Source organism: Rhodnius prolixus, unplaced genomic scaffold (genome assembly GCF_049639745.1).
Source record: "Rhodnius prolixus isolate KJV_2025 unplaced genomic scaffold, Rpr scaffold_13, whole genome shotgun sequence".
NCBI lineage: Eukaryota > Metazoa > Arthropoda > Insecta > Hemiptera > Reduviidae > Rhodnius > Rhodnius prolixus.
Genome location: NW_027411583.1, coordinates 9,216,056 through 9,233,331, shown reverse-complemented (window position 1 = coordinate 9,233,331; position 17,276 = coordinate 9,216,056). Strand labels below are relative to the sequence as shown.

General features: G+C 31.1%; 2 protein-coding genes and 1 long non-coding RNA gene across 8 annotated transcripts; 1 reads left to right on the top strand and 2 right to left on the bottom strand.

Moving 5' to 3' along the window:
- Window positions 1-1,275: 1,275 nt before the first annotated feature.
- Gnptab (N-acetylglucosamine-1-phosphate transferase subunits alpha and beta) lies at window positions 1,276-11,787 on the top strand. 6 transcript variants are annotated; one of them, XM_074116150.1, is made up of 15 exons: window positions 1,276-1,547; window positions 1,644-1,690; window positions 1,767-1,928; window positions 2,483-2,661; window positions 3,282-3,466; window positions 3,548-3,679; window positions 4,694-4,893; window positions 5,205-5,307; window positions 5,401-5,675; window positions 5,988-6,200; window positions 6,285-6,437; window positions 7,429-7,594; window positions 7,814-8,010; window positions 10,781-11,042; window positions 11,353-11,787. In XM_074116150.1, exons 1-15 carry the CDS (start codon window positions 1,434-1,436, stop codon window positions 11,401-11,403), a joined length of 2,439 nt encoding a protein of 812 aa, XP_073972251.1. In that variant the 5' UTR covers window positions 1,276-1,433; the 3' UTR covers window positions 11,404-11,787. The 6 variants fall into 6 exon arrangements, with proteins under 6 accessions (XP_073972251.1, XP_073972250.1, XP_073972253.1 ...); XM_074116149.1 differs by having other exon boundaries at window positions 5,985-6,200; XM_074116152.1 differs by having other exon boundaries at window positions 1,283-1,547; window positions 2,543-2,661; window positions 5,985-6,200.
- On the bottom strand, window positions 4,088-6,405 carry LOC141448100 (uncharacterized). Its single transcript, XR_012454849.1, has 3 exons — window positions 6,267-6,405; window positions 6,079-6,189; window positions 4,088-5,881 (listed from the first exon to the last, which is right to left on the bottom strand). It is a non-coding gene; the product is annotated as an uncharacterized lncRNA (long non-coding RNA).
- A 970-nt stretch (window positions 11,788-12,757) lies between the features above and the next one.
- Window positions 12,758-17,040, bottom strand: LOC141448095 (uncharacterized). Its single transcript, XM_074116172.1, has 8 exons — window positions 16,847-17,040; window positions 16,745-16,775; window positions 15,770-15,953; window positions 15,560-15,691; window positions 14,551-14,606; window positions 14,371-14,449; window positions 13,141-13,269; window positions 12,758-13,057 (listed from the first exon to the last, which is right to left on the bottom strand). Exons 1-8 carry the CDS (start codon window positions 16,929-16,931, stop codon window positions 12,857-12,859), a joined length of 897 nt encoding a protein of 298 aa, XP_073972273.1. The 5' UTR covers window positions 16,932-17,040; the 3' UTR covers window positions 12,758-12,856.
- Window positions 17,041-17,276: the final 236 nt, after the last annotated feature.

Below are 17,276 nucleotides of genomic sequence, written 5' to 3'. Positions count from 1 at the left end.
CTTGAGTAACTTTTGACAACCTTTAAAAAAAAGCTATAGTAATACTGTACATACTACTCAAATCTTTGAGTTATTAACATAAGTAAGTTATTTTAAAGAATACAATAAGATCATTTTCTACTGGGTGATTGTTTAAAAAATGAAATGTAATTTTTGCATGCTTAAAATATTACCATTTTCTGTTAAAATTGTATTTTTTTTTAAAAAAATGAATTGAAAAAAAATAGATTGCTTACATTATTTATTTTGAAAAAACTTGATTCTGGCTGAAGACTAAACATACTTGGATTCGCAAGTTTAAACTTTCAAAAATTAAATCATTATTTTTTTAGATTAAAATGGAAAAATAAATGATAAATAAAAGAAGTTCATGTTGTAATACTTACAATGTAAAAAACAATAGATAAAACTACCTGTATAACAGTCCTGTATCCAAATTTTCGAAAGTATACATCCACAAATGACAGTTTTTCTCTTAGTTCCATGGTAAGATCCAACTCCATTCAATTTTTATTACTGTCAGGACCTCTATTTAATTAAACTTAATCTCTTAGCTTAGATTTGAAGCTAAAAATGTAACACTGTCAATACAAATTTATTGAAGAATTGTTCCTCCTTACATACAGTTCTTTGAAATTGTAAAGATTTCACATTATCTTGACCTTTCTTGTTTGCTTCTTAAACTTGGTTAACTAATATCAATTGATGTTAAATTTGTTGTAGCTTTTTTCAATTTTTAAACAACCATCACAACTTTTCTTGTAATGTTCACAATAATTTATAGGCTTAAAAAGTAAACAGCTTCGAAAATTACAGTGCTGTATTTTACACCTCTTAATAGAGTGATGTATAAGAGTGAATGTAATAGAGTGAACCATTCTGATGGTTTTCAATATAACTACATCATCGGCTACTCTCGCGGTATGCTGCTCTATTCTTTAACATGGAATTTTAAACTTGATTATAAGAAAAAGAGAAATCTGCTACAGAAGGAAATGTTTGTAAAAACAAATGACATTAAGAACAACAAAGCAAACAGAGTAACACTAAGTGATGAGTATGATTAAGTACACCTGGATAATGAGGGGATAAATGAACATCTAGAATCTAATTAATATCGTACCGAAACAGATAATTATTTTTGTGGAAAATGAAGGAATATGTACATATCTTGATTACATTTCTCGGACGGAGCCCCACTGTGATAAGACATCGCTGCGACAGTAGCGCTATACTAGATAAGTTAGTTCCATACACAAAACAAACTGTGCAGAAAGCGTACGAGATTACGAGTAATGATCACTGGGTTAATGGGAAGGTTGTAATTTGTGTAGTGTGTAGTGTGGTTAGATGGTTAAATTCAGTGTAAAAACCATGATTAACAAGGAAAAAGAAACAATCAAAGATGATTTATATTTCATTTCTGGTTCAAAATGAACAGGTGGAAATCTTTTCAAAGATATGTGTACGATCTATTATCTTACCGGTTATACTTAAGATTTGTATGCTTAATTGGTGGTTTCATACTGTTTCTCCATATCTGGGAGGTTTGTTATTTATAACCTTTTTTTAGCGTGTAAAGAAAATTAAATATTAATTACCTATTCTCAAGAGGTTGTGTGTCATTCATGTAATGATTTCAGGTTTATTTTCATCAGTTTGATTTTCAAAATGAACCACATATTAAAAAGTAAGGTATGCTTATTTTGTGGATAATAGTAATATCAAAAAAACGAAAGGTTTTATAACTTTATTTCTCTCGGCAGGTATTGTTTAGATGGGCCAATAGATGCTGTAATAACTTGGGTCAATGGATCAGATCCTTTATTGCAAAACAAGTTGAGAGATTTTAAAAGAAAATTACGAATTGAGTTTGCGGAAAAATGCCCATTTATTTTGTGCCTTCCATCTCATATTACCGCGACTAGGTAGGTAATTACCGCATTATTCACCTTTATTTATTTAAAGCCAAGTTTCATCTTGGATAAAATTAATTACCATTAATTAATTGATAAACCAATAGGTTTAGAAAAATCGTAATAGAAATAGTTTTCAGTGTAAATCCTAAACGTAACGTTGCACTAACCAATATTATAACAGAAGACTGAATTATTTCTCAGCCAATTTTACCAAACGCTGAGTTGCACCAAGTAGAATGAACAGAGATAGTCTTGATTGTGGTTAGAGGGTTGAAGAAACGGCCTCAGTGTCTGCTGTGCTCTTTTCACCAGCATTAGGTTCATTATTTTCGGGACAGCCCTAGTTTCTCTAATATTCAAGGAGATTTAAAGTTCATATTTTATGATATTGTGGCAGATCTTCACTTATCTTTTTAAAGAGTGCCTTATGTTTTCCTTGGACATAGGGGTTGTTGCGATATGTATGTCTAAGGACTCGATAATAGTCCATTCAAGAAGAAGAAAAAAAAAATCTCAATACTGAACCATTTATCCAATGTGTAATATATTTCTGATGTAAATAGGGATTTAAAAAGTGGAAAAGTTAAATCACTAGCAACTGTAACGGGTAAATTTGTAAATAGCACTGATTCTAAGACATGGATGATAATGTACTGGGAGAATCCTACAGCAGCTTCCACAATATCGAATATCATTGTCAATGACACTGAAGTATCGATGTCACAATCTTACTGGACCATTGGCAAGTAATCAAGTAATTATATTTAAATTAATATATGTAACTTTTTTCTTTGTTGATGTGTTGATCCGAAAATTCGTGCCATTCTATTTTCATGATATCTTGACGTTGGAGTAGACAGTATAAAATGTAGCTATTACTTTTGTTTATATAAATAAATGATATTGTGGCTAAAAGTTTATCTTTAAGTATGTTCTGAAGTGCGAGATGTTAAGTAGACCTTAAGTTTCGAATCTTTTCTAGTTTAATTTTAACAGATCTGCTTTTACTTCGCTCGAAAATTATTTGACCGGTTTCTAAGAGACAGTTTTCAATCCTAGTTCCACGTTCTGGTTGACACGAATTCGTTTGTTTTTCGTGTCAGAACTTTAGTTATTTTAGGAAATAGGCCGAATGATCAATCATCCTCCTTGGGTATAATCGTGTGGGAGGATGAACGCAGTTGACGATTTAGGAGTTTCTGTTAAACTGTCACCTCTACATGATAGATTTTCGCCCAACATTTTGGACGGTTGCGTGGGTTTCATGTTTAGGCTCAACCTTCTAACCAAAACTTATTTGGCATTACGGACTATAATAATCTGTGATGTATTTATCTTTTTTTATATATATATATATAACAGATCATTCAGCACCAAATCTATTTACACAAAATGATACAGTATATGTTGTGCCTGTTGGTGAAATAACGCTTACATTGGACAGAATTACAAAATGGTTTGGCAAGAATGTGAATCACATTTGGTTTTACGGCAATGCAGCAGTTGTACAGTTCTTTTCAGGTAGAGAAACAAGGAATATATTACAGGTAAATTACATTGAAGGAGAATTTAGTGTTTTGACGATTTTTTTTTTCGATATATATGTGTCCTCAATTGTTTCTTTTTAGAATGCTAATTCGAGAATTATGAAAGTAAGCGAAGGAATAAAATTGAATATTACAAAAGTGTTTCTAATGTTAGAGTTACCTGAGATATTATATTCTTCAGATCTTGCAACTTCTCGATATGATGACAAAGAAGTAAGTTTTTTTTTTTTCCTATGAGGATTTAATGTCTTTACTAAATCAACCCATTTAAAGAGATGAATTCAAACTAAAAATGAGGAAGCAAGTCATTGAGAACGTACCCTACTCTATGTCAACAAATAAAAGGGGGTCTGACCTGAAAGGACCAAGTTGTTCAAGAAATGTCACTTATTTTTAACTTTCTCCAAGTACTATTAATAGAGTGTATTTGCAATCGAGCAAATTTTGGATTTTGAATTTGATTTTCACCATAAATATAAGTTTTGAGTTCCTGTGAAATAGTGTTTTTAGGTTATCTGTTATTACGTTCTGAGGTACTAGTTTAATTTTAACAGATCTGCTTTTACTTCGCTCGAAAATTATTTGACCGGTTTCTAAGAGACAGTTTTCAATCCTAGTTCCACGTTCTGGTTGTTATGAATTAGTTTTTTTTTTTTTTTTTAAACGTGACAGAACCTTTAGTAGTCATGTTAGCTAATAGGCCAAATGAGCAATGCAATCATCCTCCTTACCTAATGAATTGGGTTATGAAATAGGTTTTACATAAGTACGTATTCACGTAACTTGAAAAAATAATAATCTCAGGAAGTTCAAATTTGGATATTACTTAAGAGATGCCACAGTAAGGTTTTGATGAAAGTCAGTCAACCGAAATTCTTTATAGAACTGTTTTTTAAGTTGTTCTATGGATATACCTCTGATTTTCTGTAATCTTAACCTACAAATTGTATATATGATCAAATTCCTGCAAAATTCAAATAAAGGCACGTCTAGAGAAGGATGGTATGGTTTTTTTTCCTCTCTCTCTCTCACTCAAGGGCCAAAATTTCCAAATTTGAACAATATCAGCTGACCGAAATACAACATTACTGAATAGATTTTTCATTATTTTTTTAATTAGTTTGTAGAAAATTCGTCTTAAAACACTGAGGATAGTTTTAAGAATAAGGTGTGTGTTATCCAAATTGGATTTTTTTTTTGTTTAAATTGTCTTATGTTCGCTTCTAGGAGTTACGATATTGTTTAAGATCATTAGAACAACATGCACCATGGATCAGGTACATATACATTGTTACCAATGGACAAATACCGTACTGGTTAAATTTAGAGAACAAACGAATAAGATTGGTCACTCATGAAGATATATTCATTTATAAAAGTCATTTACCAACGTTTAGTAGTCCTTCAATTGAAACACATGTTCACAGGTACTTGGTCATATCTTTTTTTAAAGAATAGTATAATCGCAAAAAAATTCAAATCTCTTTTGTTGGTTCCTTATTAAAAAAACAGGTTTGATCGCACGTAAACAAATTTCTTAGTACAATCTTTCGAAATACTACCTCAGATTGCCGTAAGACAGTTTCCTAGACAAAAATTATTCAAATACCTAACTGCTTTTCGTCAGACGAAACGAATTTTGAGAAATTGATTCTAAAATAACTATTTGCCTGCTACAGCAGCTTCTAATCAAAGCATAGAGTGCGATAATAAGTTAACTTTCTTTTGCTTGTTGTAGAATCCCGGGATTATCAGAGAAATTTTTATATTTAAATGATGATCTATTAATTGGACAGGATATATGGCCTGAAGATTTTATTTCTCCAGTCACTGGACAAAAGGTGATTTGTTTTGGGTTTTTTTAAATCTTAAAAGCAGTAAGACGTTACTATGTAAAGTGTAAAATAATTGTTTTTGTTTTTCTCCCAAAATAGATATACTTATCTTGGCCTGTGCCCGATTGCAGCGGAACTTGTCCATGGGTATGGGTAGGCGATGGTGCCTGTGATGCACCTTGCAACAACACTGACTGCTCCTTTGACGGTGGAGACTGCCTGCCACATTCTCAGAATCTCTACTATGGACCGATCAATCAAACAACGCATGAATCAGTTCCAATAGAGAATTTCCATAAACTATCAACCAACCAATCGGAAAATAGAAGAAAATTCTCCAAATTTAAGTTGAAAACTAGAGGAAGAACTCTGAAGTAATACTTCAGTCTTAGACATTAAAATTAAATAGGCGTTAATTGAAAATTCGGCAAACTCCTTTATTTTGAGAATAATAATAAAAAAAAAAATTATAAAAAAATCAAGGTATCGCGATCCATGCTTGATGGATGGATGGATGGCATGCCAGAAAGGAGCCTCTACTGACCGGGCTTCGTCCAAGAGTAATCAGTCATGCGGGGCTCTATAAAATAAAAAATCTGCAATAACGATAACCTTCTCTAAGTAGGACAGATATTTTTTTGTTTAATTTTTGTTTCCCTATTAATTAGTTTAATTATTTGCAGCAGAGAAAAACAGATCAAAGGAATCCCATCATATTTAGAACATTATGGATATCATCCTGAAATGGAAGAATTACGACAAACTTTAGATACATACGCCGAATCTTTGCTCTATGTAAATAAATTATTCAATCGCCATTATAAGTACATGCTTAGAAAAGTTCCAGCACATATGCCACATCTCATAGATCGAAATACAATGGAGAATCTGCAAAATAAGTTATTATTTTATTTGTTAATCACCTATTAAATATTTGAATATTATATATATTTATTTATTTGTACTTTTAATTTTTTTTGTAGATTTCAGGAAGAGTTTGTTAAAACTTCATCGCATCGTTTCAGAAGTGCTGATGATATGCAAATGTCTTTCACATATTACTATTATTTAATTAGTGAATCTTTGACAGTATCTAAGTCTGAGATATTTGATCGTTTTGATACCGATCAATCAGGGTTAGTCAATTATATGTATATATTTTTTAACTTCCTTTGACTATATTAAGTAAAAAAGAGGAAGTATTGTGATCACGTATAATGAATTTTCACCGGAAATATTAGTTTTGAGATCTCTTATAAGTCAAAAAATCGCAAGAAGTAAATTTGTTATCTATTTAAGTATACAGGTGCGACCGTCGAATCTCAGAATCCTGTGATTTTCTCTAAAACAGCTGGTGTGATTTTTCTTTTAAGTTAGCATTATTTTGCTCATAAGTAGCTCTTTAACTTTCATTGTCAACCATTTTTCTGGGAAAAGATTATAGCCACTACTGGGATGGTATATAGACGACTTCTTTTAAAGTTTTATACCCATTCATTACATGGGACTTGTCTCTACTTATCAAATATTTAATGTCATTAAGGATACAAAATGCCAAATTTAAAGAAAATTCACGTGACTTTAAGTGTATTAGCCAAATCTACTGCAAGTTAACATTTTGCCCTAGCTATTTTTTCTTTCTTTGCAATGTGAATTTGGACTAAAGGTTCATTGCTAAAGTAACCTCTGGAAATCGAACATGAAAAATGCAATATTTCACATATAAACCATTTGCATCTTAAGTCTCTTTTAAAACATTTTTTCCGTAAAAATATTGCAATTTTTTAAATTTTAACTAGGAATGATTTGATAAATGGTTAATTTTTCATACATAAACGACTAACACAATCATGCTACAGATCATTTTATGTATTTTATCATTAACCATTGTAATTGATAATTTTAATTGAATACCTAGTACTCCTGTATAGGTCTATATTAAAGTAGATCCTGACTGAGTGGCTTGAAACGTAAATTGAACATTTAAAAAGCTTTAGACTGTAAATATTATTTTTAAATATCCGCAAACTACATTATTTTTATCTGTCTATAAAATCTTTTAAAGAAAAATTCGACACTTGGCAATAGATTGAGATTATGTAATATTTTATTTTTTTTTACGTTTAGAACTTGGTCTGATCGAGAAATACGTACAATTTTAGCACATTTATACAGTTTACCATTAACAAAAGGTAGTGTACTTCATTTAGAGAATAATTTGATAAAATGTGCAAACGAAGAGGATAAACTAATACAACAGCCACAGTATGAAAGATATTTGGATTCACAATTGGTTAGTATTAATTCAATTATCATTAATCAATTCAATCATTATTCAATGATTCTATAGTTCCCACAATCTGAAGAGGGAGAAAGCAATTTTAAGAAATATGAAAAAAAGTAGTTTACTTACATAAGCGTATTATCTTTATTTTGATAACTGAAGAGTATCCAAAAAGATATTAGAAAAGTTGGTTCACCTAATTTGACCTTTCCATTTTTCTTATTTCAGCCTTTAATAACCAAAGATTTAGTGATGAGATGTGATAAAATAATGGAACCACTATTGGAACGTTTTGGTACAAAACCTAAATATAAGTATACAATTTTGAAATCAGCCGAAGTAGAAGCCGCCACAGGATTTCATATGATCGATTCCAATATAACTACATTGTTGAATACTTTAGACACAATTAGAGGAAATTCTAAGTGAGTTTTGGTTTTTATTCCTTTAAAATGTACATGTTCTGACTAACTTGCAATTTGTCTGGTCTGTCACACTACTACGACTAATGGTGTGTAATTGGTGGAGGTTACATTCAGCTGAGATTATTCTCAGGTGTCTAATGGTGTGGTATGGCGGGATTTTTTGAAAACGTACAACTTTTACGTTTGTATTTTGGTTTAATTAATATTTACAGGATCAAGATTAAATTTGTTAAAATAAAATTTAATAAAATTCAAATAGAAGTAATTTAAAAAACTGGTTTAGTTCGAGGTTCTAACTCCGAACCAATTAATTCAGTCAGATTAATTTTTTATCTAAATCAGTTCTTAACCGAACATTACGTATCGTCATTGCCAAGCCAATATCTGCTATGTGCACTTTTTGGAGATCTTGACTATTATGACTAGTTTGCTCACCTAATTTTCTTATAAAAAGACTGCTAAGTGACTAAGCATTATACGGTGGTAAACTGTGGTCGCTAAATATGCTATGTTCATCAGCCAGAATATTGTCAGAATAAAAACTAATAAAACTAGCGTAATCAAATAAGATTACGAGCATCTAACCACCAATTTTCAGTTCTATCAGACCTGGTAAAAAAAGGGTGATCTCATTGTGAATGATATCAGAGGATTTTTGTGCAGGTCTAATAGTGATATGTGCTTCAAACTTCGCCAACGAAGGCGTCTCCCTCGAGAGTGTCCTGAACCTTTAACATTGTATGACGGCTAATTGGAAATAACTCGATCTAAGTTCAGTCAGTTACAGGAACCGTTTATTGACCGTGACTACCATCCATTTTATGATTCTTTAAAGAATAAGTCTGATTAATTCTATTTTTTTTTCCTTTACTAATTTAAAGTAGATATTTTTTTTTCTAATACCTGATATGTGCCAATAATTGACAATTTATAATCTGCTATGTGCACAAATTACTTTAATTGGACAAATAAATATCAAAGTTCAACTTTCTCTTATTTTGGAGTTACGGTAGATATGTTTACACAGACAGGCTACTTTGTAAAAAATCATTGACATCGAAAAAGCGTTCGATACTGTTTGGCATCAAGGTCTACTTTATAAAATGATTGTGTATAATTTTCCGACATATGTCATTAGAATGATACAATCTTATTTAAAACAGCGCACTTTTCAAGTTAGTATTGCCGACGTCAAGTCTGAAAAGAGGAAATTCGCGGCGGGCGTACCTCAGGGCTCGGTGCTCGGCCCGACACTTTTTATTGTATTTATTAACGATATCCCTCAGAAAGAAAATATTTCAATATCGCTATTCGCAGACGATACGGCATTATATGCCTCCTCGTGGAGAACCGACACCATTGTAAATAGACTCTCGGAATCTCTAAATAGAATATTGAAATATTTCAATCGCTGGAAAATAAAAGTTAATATGGCAAAAACTAAAAGTATTTTATTTACAAAAAGAAGGCCAGAAATAAAAAATAACATAAGCATTAATAATCAGACAATAGAATGGACCCCGACAGTAACTTATCTAGGCGTTACTATGGACACCAAGCTTACATTCACTCCTCATATAAATACTGTTTGCCAAAAAAGTAAATCTCTAATAGTATCACTGTTTCCCTTGTTAAACAGAGAGTCTAAACTCAGCGTTAGCAATAAATTGCTCATTTACTTGATCATTGTTCGGCCAATGTTGCTCTATGCAGCTCCATCTTGGAGTTTTATTTGTAAAACAAACATACTAAAACTGCAGAGGGTGCAAAATAAATTTTTGAGGTTTGCCTTAAATGCGCCGAGGTATACGCCATTGAGAATATTACATGAGCGCACAGATCTAATGTATATTAGCGATGTGTTGCGCGGCCAAACTCAAAAATTTATTGATGAAGTTGAGGGGCATGAAAACCGCCTCATTAATACTATTGGTCAGTACGACACGCAGACTGTGTATAAACATAAAAGGATTAAAAACATTTTGCTGTAAACTGTATTCAAAAGTATTCTTTAATTTATTTATTAGACTATAATTATTTTTGGTTTTAAGTATTTTTGATTTTATATTATTTTGATTTTTTTGTATTGGGTTTTTTGTCCTTTTTCCCAAAATATAAAAAGAAAAATTTTTTTAAGTATGAAGAAGTTTAACTTATTTTTGTCAGAGGAAAAGAACTGGTTCTGGTACTCCAATGTTTATATAAAGTAAAAACTATTGTATTATTTGGACAATAAAAACATTTTATTATTATGTATGTAAAAAATCTTATTTCCTTCTCAGGAGACTTCCGTGGATATTTCGGGTAAAATTTCGAAAATTGAAAATCTGTACCTCTTTCTATAAGAGTAAGAGAATTTAAAAAATTGTTCTCAGTTTGATTTGTTTCAGTTCCATAATTATATTGAAATTGTACCTGAACTATATCGTGTATCATCTCTATTATACTTCTTTAACTGCTCTTATTAGAATAAGTAAATTTAAAGGAGATAAGTGTTCACCAGAAATATTTAGTTTGGAGGTTGACGTTTGGTTCTATAAAATAATTTTTATGGGAAAGTTATTTTGAAACTTATAAAAGGAGCTTATAATAAGTTAGTACCTTGAAAATTTTAGGAAGAGAAAGTAGTGTATGTTCACACCACATTCTTAATTATACTTTCGATAAGTACTTGATACTTAAGACTATCTTATCAATTTAGTATTCTCAATTGATAAAATTATTGTACTACATTGAAAATATGTAATAATGAAAATTATTTTTTTTACAGAAAATTCATTTGCATAAATGATAATTTAGATCCCAATCTCTTAGAAGATAACGAACTAGCCAAAGCAGTTTTACTGGATTTCTATCATTCATTATTTCCGCACCCTTCTGAATTTGAATTAGATTTAGAATTTAGAAATAGATTTCTATATTATGATGATCTATTAGCTTGGCAACTTCAAAGGAAATTGATATTGAATTTTCTAACAATACTCATGGTACTGATATTATTGATGATCAGCCTTTTTTGCTTTAAACCTGAGGTGAGTTGCTGCAGATTATAATTGTAAGTAGTTTTTCCAGTAAGAAACCAATTGTGAAAAATTTACGAAAATTCTAAAGTGAACAAGTTTGTGTAAATTATTTCGAAATAGCTGAATATACAGATATTGGTTAATTATTGAATATAAAGATGTATTAAAAGCAGTATGGCTAAATGTGGTCTATTCTTTGTAGTCTTTCAGTACTGGTGTGATTAGTAACTTAAGAGAATGGGTTTTCTTTTGGAAGGCGATACAACTATTTATAATATTTATACTTATTTAATTTATATTATTTGTTGTTTATTTCCAGTTAGGCCTTCTGAATAAAGTGCTAAGGAAATATATACTCTTACGACATTGATAAAAAAAAAAATATTGGAAATATTTCGAGGTTTTTTTAAGGATACAAAATTTATTCTAGTCAGTTCATCGTGTAAAAGAAAGCAAAACTTGTTATTATTGTTTTTCCCTATTTTGTAATAAATGCAGAATGCGTTCCTAATTGTTATTTATATTTTTTTGTTTTGTATTATGCATTTCTTTGTTACTTTCTGATTTAATAGTTTAAAACACTTAATTTTTGTTGTACTGTAAGCTTCCTTGTGAGAAATTGTGAAGAGCATAATTTGCTAAATATAGATACTTTATTTAAATTGTGGCTTACACGATATTGGCTAAGTACTGTTCTCATTAATAATTATGTTTCTATTTATTAAATTGAATAAAGTTTTATTTTGATGCCTGATCAGTTTGGTTTATTAAAAAACCCCTATTCCTTAGTTATATACTTAAATTATCGAGCATTTGTCAATACTAATGATAGAACAAATTCTATCATTACTAAATCCATTCTAAAAAAAGAAGAAGCTTTTTCAAAGTATGAATACAAAAAAAATATTGCGAAGACGAAAAATCAAAGGCAGCTCAAAATTTGAAATTAAGTTCTGGTATCACTAGTATATGGAAGTATGACTTCACGGGGTTCATTTTCTATATTCAGTGATTTATAGCTACTATTATGATTTTCTTCAAACTTAATAATACTCACAGTTTTCTTACATTTTTAACTGAAACACTTCTCTAGAATAATTTCATTCAGTTCAAAAAGAAAAATAGGAACTATCTACATTGGCGTTTAGAGTGCTGCTCTAAGAAATGGTTTTGAATGGAGTAAGTGGATGCTGTTTTTTTTTCCTAATAAAATCATCTTTAGCGATGAGGCTCATTTTCTTCTTGATGGCTTGGTTAATCGATAAAATTGTCGCATTTGGGATCAGAAAATCCACAAGTGATTGCTGAGAAACAAATGCATTCACAACGTGTAATTTTTCGTGATCAGAATTAACCGCCCAGATGATGCGATTTAACGGTTTTTTTTTTTTTTTGAAGTCTAAGATTTAGCCCACGACTTGGAAATGGGACGCTATATCAACGAAATTCAGCCACCTTTATACAAAACACGACATGAAAAATTTCAACAAAAGAATGCAAAGCCTTGGTTGCCCTTTTACCCGATACGCATACAAACCCTATACTTTATGAATTAATAAAATATTTACAATTTTTAATTATAAACCTGTGTTTTCTATGAAAATTACTCATTGCGTGAATTTTGGGACCCCATTATCTTGGTATTTCAATTTTTCATAAGGTTTTATTTCATAAACACAATAAAAAGAATCCATGGCTTCCGCTTTCTTAAGTAAAAGGGTAACTTCAGAATAAATTACTAGTTTATTTCATTTACTTAAACATAATTATCCGAATTTGTTACTAACTGATTTACGAACTTTAAAGTAAACAATTTTCTGCTTTCAAGATTTTGGACAAAGTCTACCAGTATCCTCTGATGTTGAAACAATGGTTGCTGGTTCTTTCAATGCAAAATCATATTGGCCGTCTTTGCTAATTGCTTCCGGTCCATGTAATGCATGCTCTCGGATAAATTTCACAATTAATTCATCATCAATATCCGGTAACAACAATGACCATCCCCATGTTACTAAGGCTATTGGCTGGAAAAAAAAATGAATATTTATGTAAATAATGTTTTTTTACTCCGTAAAACCCCTTCGCCAAATATTTAATTCTGACTTACCCTCTTGTGTGGAAGTAAATTGTATGGTGTAATTATGTGCCTATACAGACAAGATTTCACAAGGTTCTTGATCTGTTCCACAATAAAAGGATGTGCACATGGATGATATAACATTACGACGGCTCCGTGCTGTCATTAAAAACAAATACAAAAAAAAAGAAAAGTGATATTAAAAAATTAAAAACAAGAAATACCAGAATTTGTCATGAGAGAGAGAGAGAGAGAGAGAAAAGAACTGGTAAATGAAAAGACATAAACAAATATGCAAATCCTTTTACATATTTTTGGTTGGTTTGTTTTTTAAAGGGATAAAATAAACTTGCTGGTCATAAAATCAGCTGAGCCATCATCAATTACTAAACCACATCCATCCACCTTCGCTTCGCCAGAATTAGAAAGAAAAAAAAAAATTAAGAAGCCTCTTGAAAACAAATATGCCCCAGACGTGCAAGAAAATTAATTAGACTCGCGGTGGAAGGGTTATTTTCTGAGCATATCGTGCTCAAAAAAAAAAAGACAAGGCCAGAATGAGCTCATATGGCCATATCAAGGCCAGATTGATCTAGTCTTGATTGGTATGGTCTGTCTGGGTCAAAGCCTGCTCCCACTTACAAGCAGAATGACGAGTTATGCACTTTATGCCAAATTGGCTAAGATTTTATGACGCGTACAATTCTCAATTAACCTCTTCACCAACACCAAAACTCTAAGGAGAGATATCCGCGTCTGAACAGCCGCTGCGTTTTCATCAAAGCGTTAGAATAAGAGGGATCACACAGCGAGTCTAGAGGGCTCCCTAATAGGTTTTCCCAAAATTCGAATAAATATTAGACTTCTTGCTACTTCTTCGTGACATCACAGTCACGAAAATAAAGGCAGAAATTTAGGCAAGATTGGTTATTTCCTGCTTTAGAAGAACATGCTGTGTTTGTAGACATAAAGTATTAGCAACGTTGGAGAATATGTCATTCCTTAGTTGGAATTTTTAGGTGCAAAATAGAAAGATAGATTACGATGAATCCTCTTAGTTTTCTGCCAATAATAAATAGTAAAACAATTATCCCAAACGAAAAGCCGAGGAAATCAATCCGATTTAAAATTTGGTAATACAATTTAGAGCATTAAAACCTTCAAACCGTATGTTTATACAACCAATTACCACCACCATCCAAGCCATGCATAACAAAATTGAAGATAAATAAAGAAACATTTTAAAATTTTAGGAATTACTTCAAGTGAATGAATCCATCGTTGCCTTGGTAAGAATATATATTCGCCGTATCGTGGCCAAGCTGCCCGATGGGGTCCACTACAATATTAATTACTTTAGTAAAGTAATTTTCATTTAATCAAGTCCTACTCAGTCCTAATTTATAACTGGATAGTAGAACAATTATAAAATTTACTTACAAAGTAGGTAAATCTGAAGAGTATTCAATCTCTTGATCCATACAAACATGAATCGCCTTGAAATAAATAAAAAGATAAATTTACAATTTGTATAATTCAATATTTACAATTATTCTAATAAAAAGATTTCTTTTGGGATTTGGATTTATCTGAAATTAGAATTTGATTTTTAAGGAAGTTATGCTCATAGAAAAAACAACCATATCATTTTCTCCTACAACAATTCTCACGTTTTTACTCGTAAATTTTCTTCTACCTCCTAAAAGTTGAATCATCTTTAACTTTCATGGTATTATACTTTTTAAAACTGTACATCGTCATCAAATGTTATGTATTATTGGTTCAGGAACGAACAATTTACAAAAACAAAATGACAAACAAATATGCAAATCATATTTATTCTATCCTATATTTGGTTGGTTTGTTTTTTAAAGGGATAAAATAAACTTGCTGGTCATAAAATAAGCTGAGCCATCATCAATTACTAAACCACATCCATCAAGTTGATATCATTTGTTGAATCATCTCCAACATTCTGGAATTGTACCTTAAAAGAGTGTGCAACTGTTTCGTTTATAGTTATGCACCTGTTTCGATCTGAAGAGAAAAAAAAAACATATAGAGTATTCATCATCGTGGACTCTCTGGCTTCACCAATGTAGCTACAATATTTTAGTCAGACCATTAGCGCCTTTATAGTCACCGAGTTCACTTTGTCCTATCCATGAATAGAAAAGGTTATTTCATTACCCAAATGTATCGGATCACCTAAGTTGGGAAACTGTAAAAGCACTCTTTCACGGATTGTACAAACTCGAAACTATTCCAAACTTGAGAGACGTCAGATATATCGAAAAATAAAACAAAATCTAATTACAGGAGATAATAATATTGTGGTATATTGAATATGAGTTCATATCTCATCAGACATAAAATGACTTCATACTCTGATGAATAGCAAAAGTAAACAAATCCGTTATAAAACTTACGATAACGAAATCCTATTTACCTTATAGGCTGTCGGTATGAAATGTTTATGCACAACAGCTGGCAAATTTGAATCAGGCCAGTAATATTTACTCATGAACGAGAAACAGGTGTAATTTGCAGCTGTTTTAGGCCAATCTATTGTAATGTTAACCTTTAAAAATAAGAAGAAAGAACAGTAAACAATTACTAAAAGGGCAACTTAAATTTAAAAAAAAAATACTTCACTAACCTTTCCATTATCACAATCAGGGTTTATTAATGACAACATCGACGATTCATGATCATGAGGTGGCGGCTCTTCAAGATACTGAAAATCTACAGAATCGGATACATCCTTTGAAGGAAGTGGAAAATTACTTTTATATCTTCCTTCATCAGTTTTATCAGGAAACCATCGTCCTTTCCATTCTTGTCTGCAAAATGTTTGAGAAAATTAATTTTTTAAAGAATTTTGTAACACAGCACACGGAACAATAAGTAAAATATGTAGATGAAATGCGCATAAAGTATGTGGTTTGGCGTAAGGCTTTTGGCACACCCAGGCTTGATTTCTGAATGGCAATGTCAAGCATCTTGGAGGTTCTTGGAAAAAGTTGGAGTTGAGAGGGCTTGGATAAGTGTATTTGAATGGGAGAATAGTTTGCAATAGCATTTCAGATAAGGGAATTTAGCTTTGGTGGAAACGAAAAGAATTTTTAAGTCGTTATGGATGGTGAGGTTTGAGACTTAAAAGGAAGCATTGACTGTTAAATTCGTAGGATTCTGGATTGTAAGGATACTGTAATGTATTGTGCCTTTGGCACTCCCGCATAGTTCAAGTTTGCAAATCCATATGGGAACCAGTAGGGTACAGGGCAGTCGTTTGTTGTACATAACCGGGTTGGAGCGTTTGTCCAATAGTTTCTTTAATATTCTGTATCTGCGATTCAGATCAGTTCATTTGAGTCGAGTTAGAGGGTTCCATGATAATCGTATATCAAGGTGGAGTCCTTGTTAACTTTTAGGAGGTAATGGTGACTAAAATATAAGGCGGGGAGGCTTGTACTGTTTAAGAAGTAAACGATATGCTTGAATTTCCGATGATAGACCTTCATTCTATATTTCCCGAGCCAGAGCTCTAGGATGTTTGGAGATGGAGATTACAATTTAAAACTCAAAACCTTTTTTCCCATGAATTTTAAGGTATCAAATATTTTAAACTTACTCATCATCATTTATAGAATTGCCTTTAAGATCTAGAACAAAAATGAAATAAGAATGTAATAATTTTAAAAATTTGCTAAAATATGTTCATTCTCAAATTTACCTGTGTATTGTAATCTTTCACAAAAAACAAAACATGAATATATGGTTATGAATAAGAATGAATATACAAATATAAATTTTAACATTACACCTTTCAACTTAATTTAAAGTTAAATAGTTCAAATAGTTCAAAGTGTCTCAGAAGTCTGAATAGCAAATTGTAAAACCACACTAAAACCTTCATGACATAGGTTATATCAACAGGTGCAATAAAAACTAATCAAATAAGAGTAATGTGAATTAGTAAAACTGATCAGATCAATGAAATCTCAGGGAAATAATTTATTATTTATTTATTAATTTTGACTATGATAATTTCTTCAATAAAAACGGAAACAACATGATCAAGAAAAGTAAATTTATGAATGTAAATGCTTGCCTGTTTCGTGCTTTAAAGAGTATTTTAGAACAGAAATAAAACTACCATTTTA

Excerpts from the sequence above, each read along its gene's own strand:
- Gnptab (XM_074116149.1), top strand. The coding sequence starts at position 1,434 with ATGAACAGGTGGAAATCTTTTCAAAGATATGTGTACGATCTATTATCT. Across the intron at positions 1,691-1,766 it reads AATGAACCACATATTAAAAA|GTATTGTTTAGATGGGCCAA; the intron begins GTAAGGTATGCT and ends TTCTCTCGGCAG. Across the intron at positions 8,011-10,780 it reads ACAATTAGAGGAAATTCTAA|AAAATTCATTTGCATAAATG; the intron begins GTGAGTTTTGGT and ends TTTTTTTTACAG.
- LOC141448095 (XM_074116172.1), bottom strand. The coding sequence starts at position 16,931 with ATGTTAAAATTTATATTTGTATATTCATTCTTATTCATAACCATATAT. Across the intron at positions 15,692-15,769 it reads CTGATTGTGATAATGGAAAG|GTTAACATTACAATAGATTG; the intron begins GTTAGTGAAGTA and ends TTATTTTTAAAG. Across the intron at positions 13,058-13,140 it reads ATTTACTTCCACACAAGAGG|CCAATAGCCTTAGTAACATG; the intron begins GTAAGTCAGAAT and ends TTTTTTTTCCAG.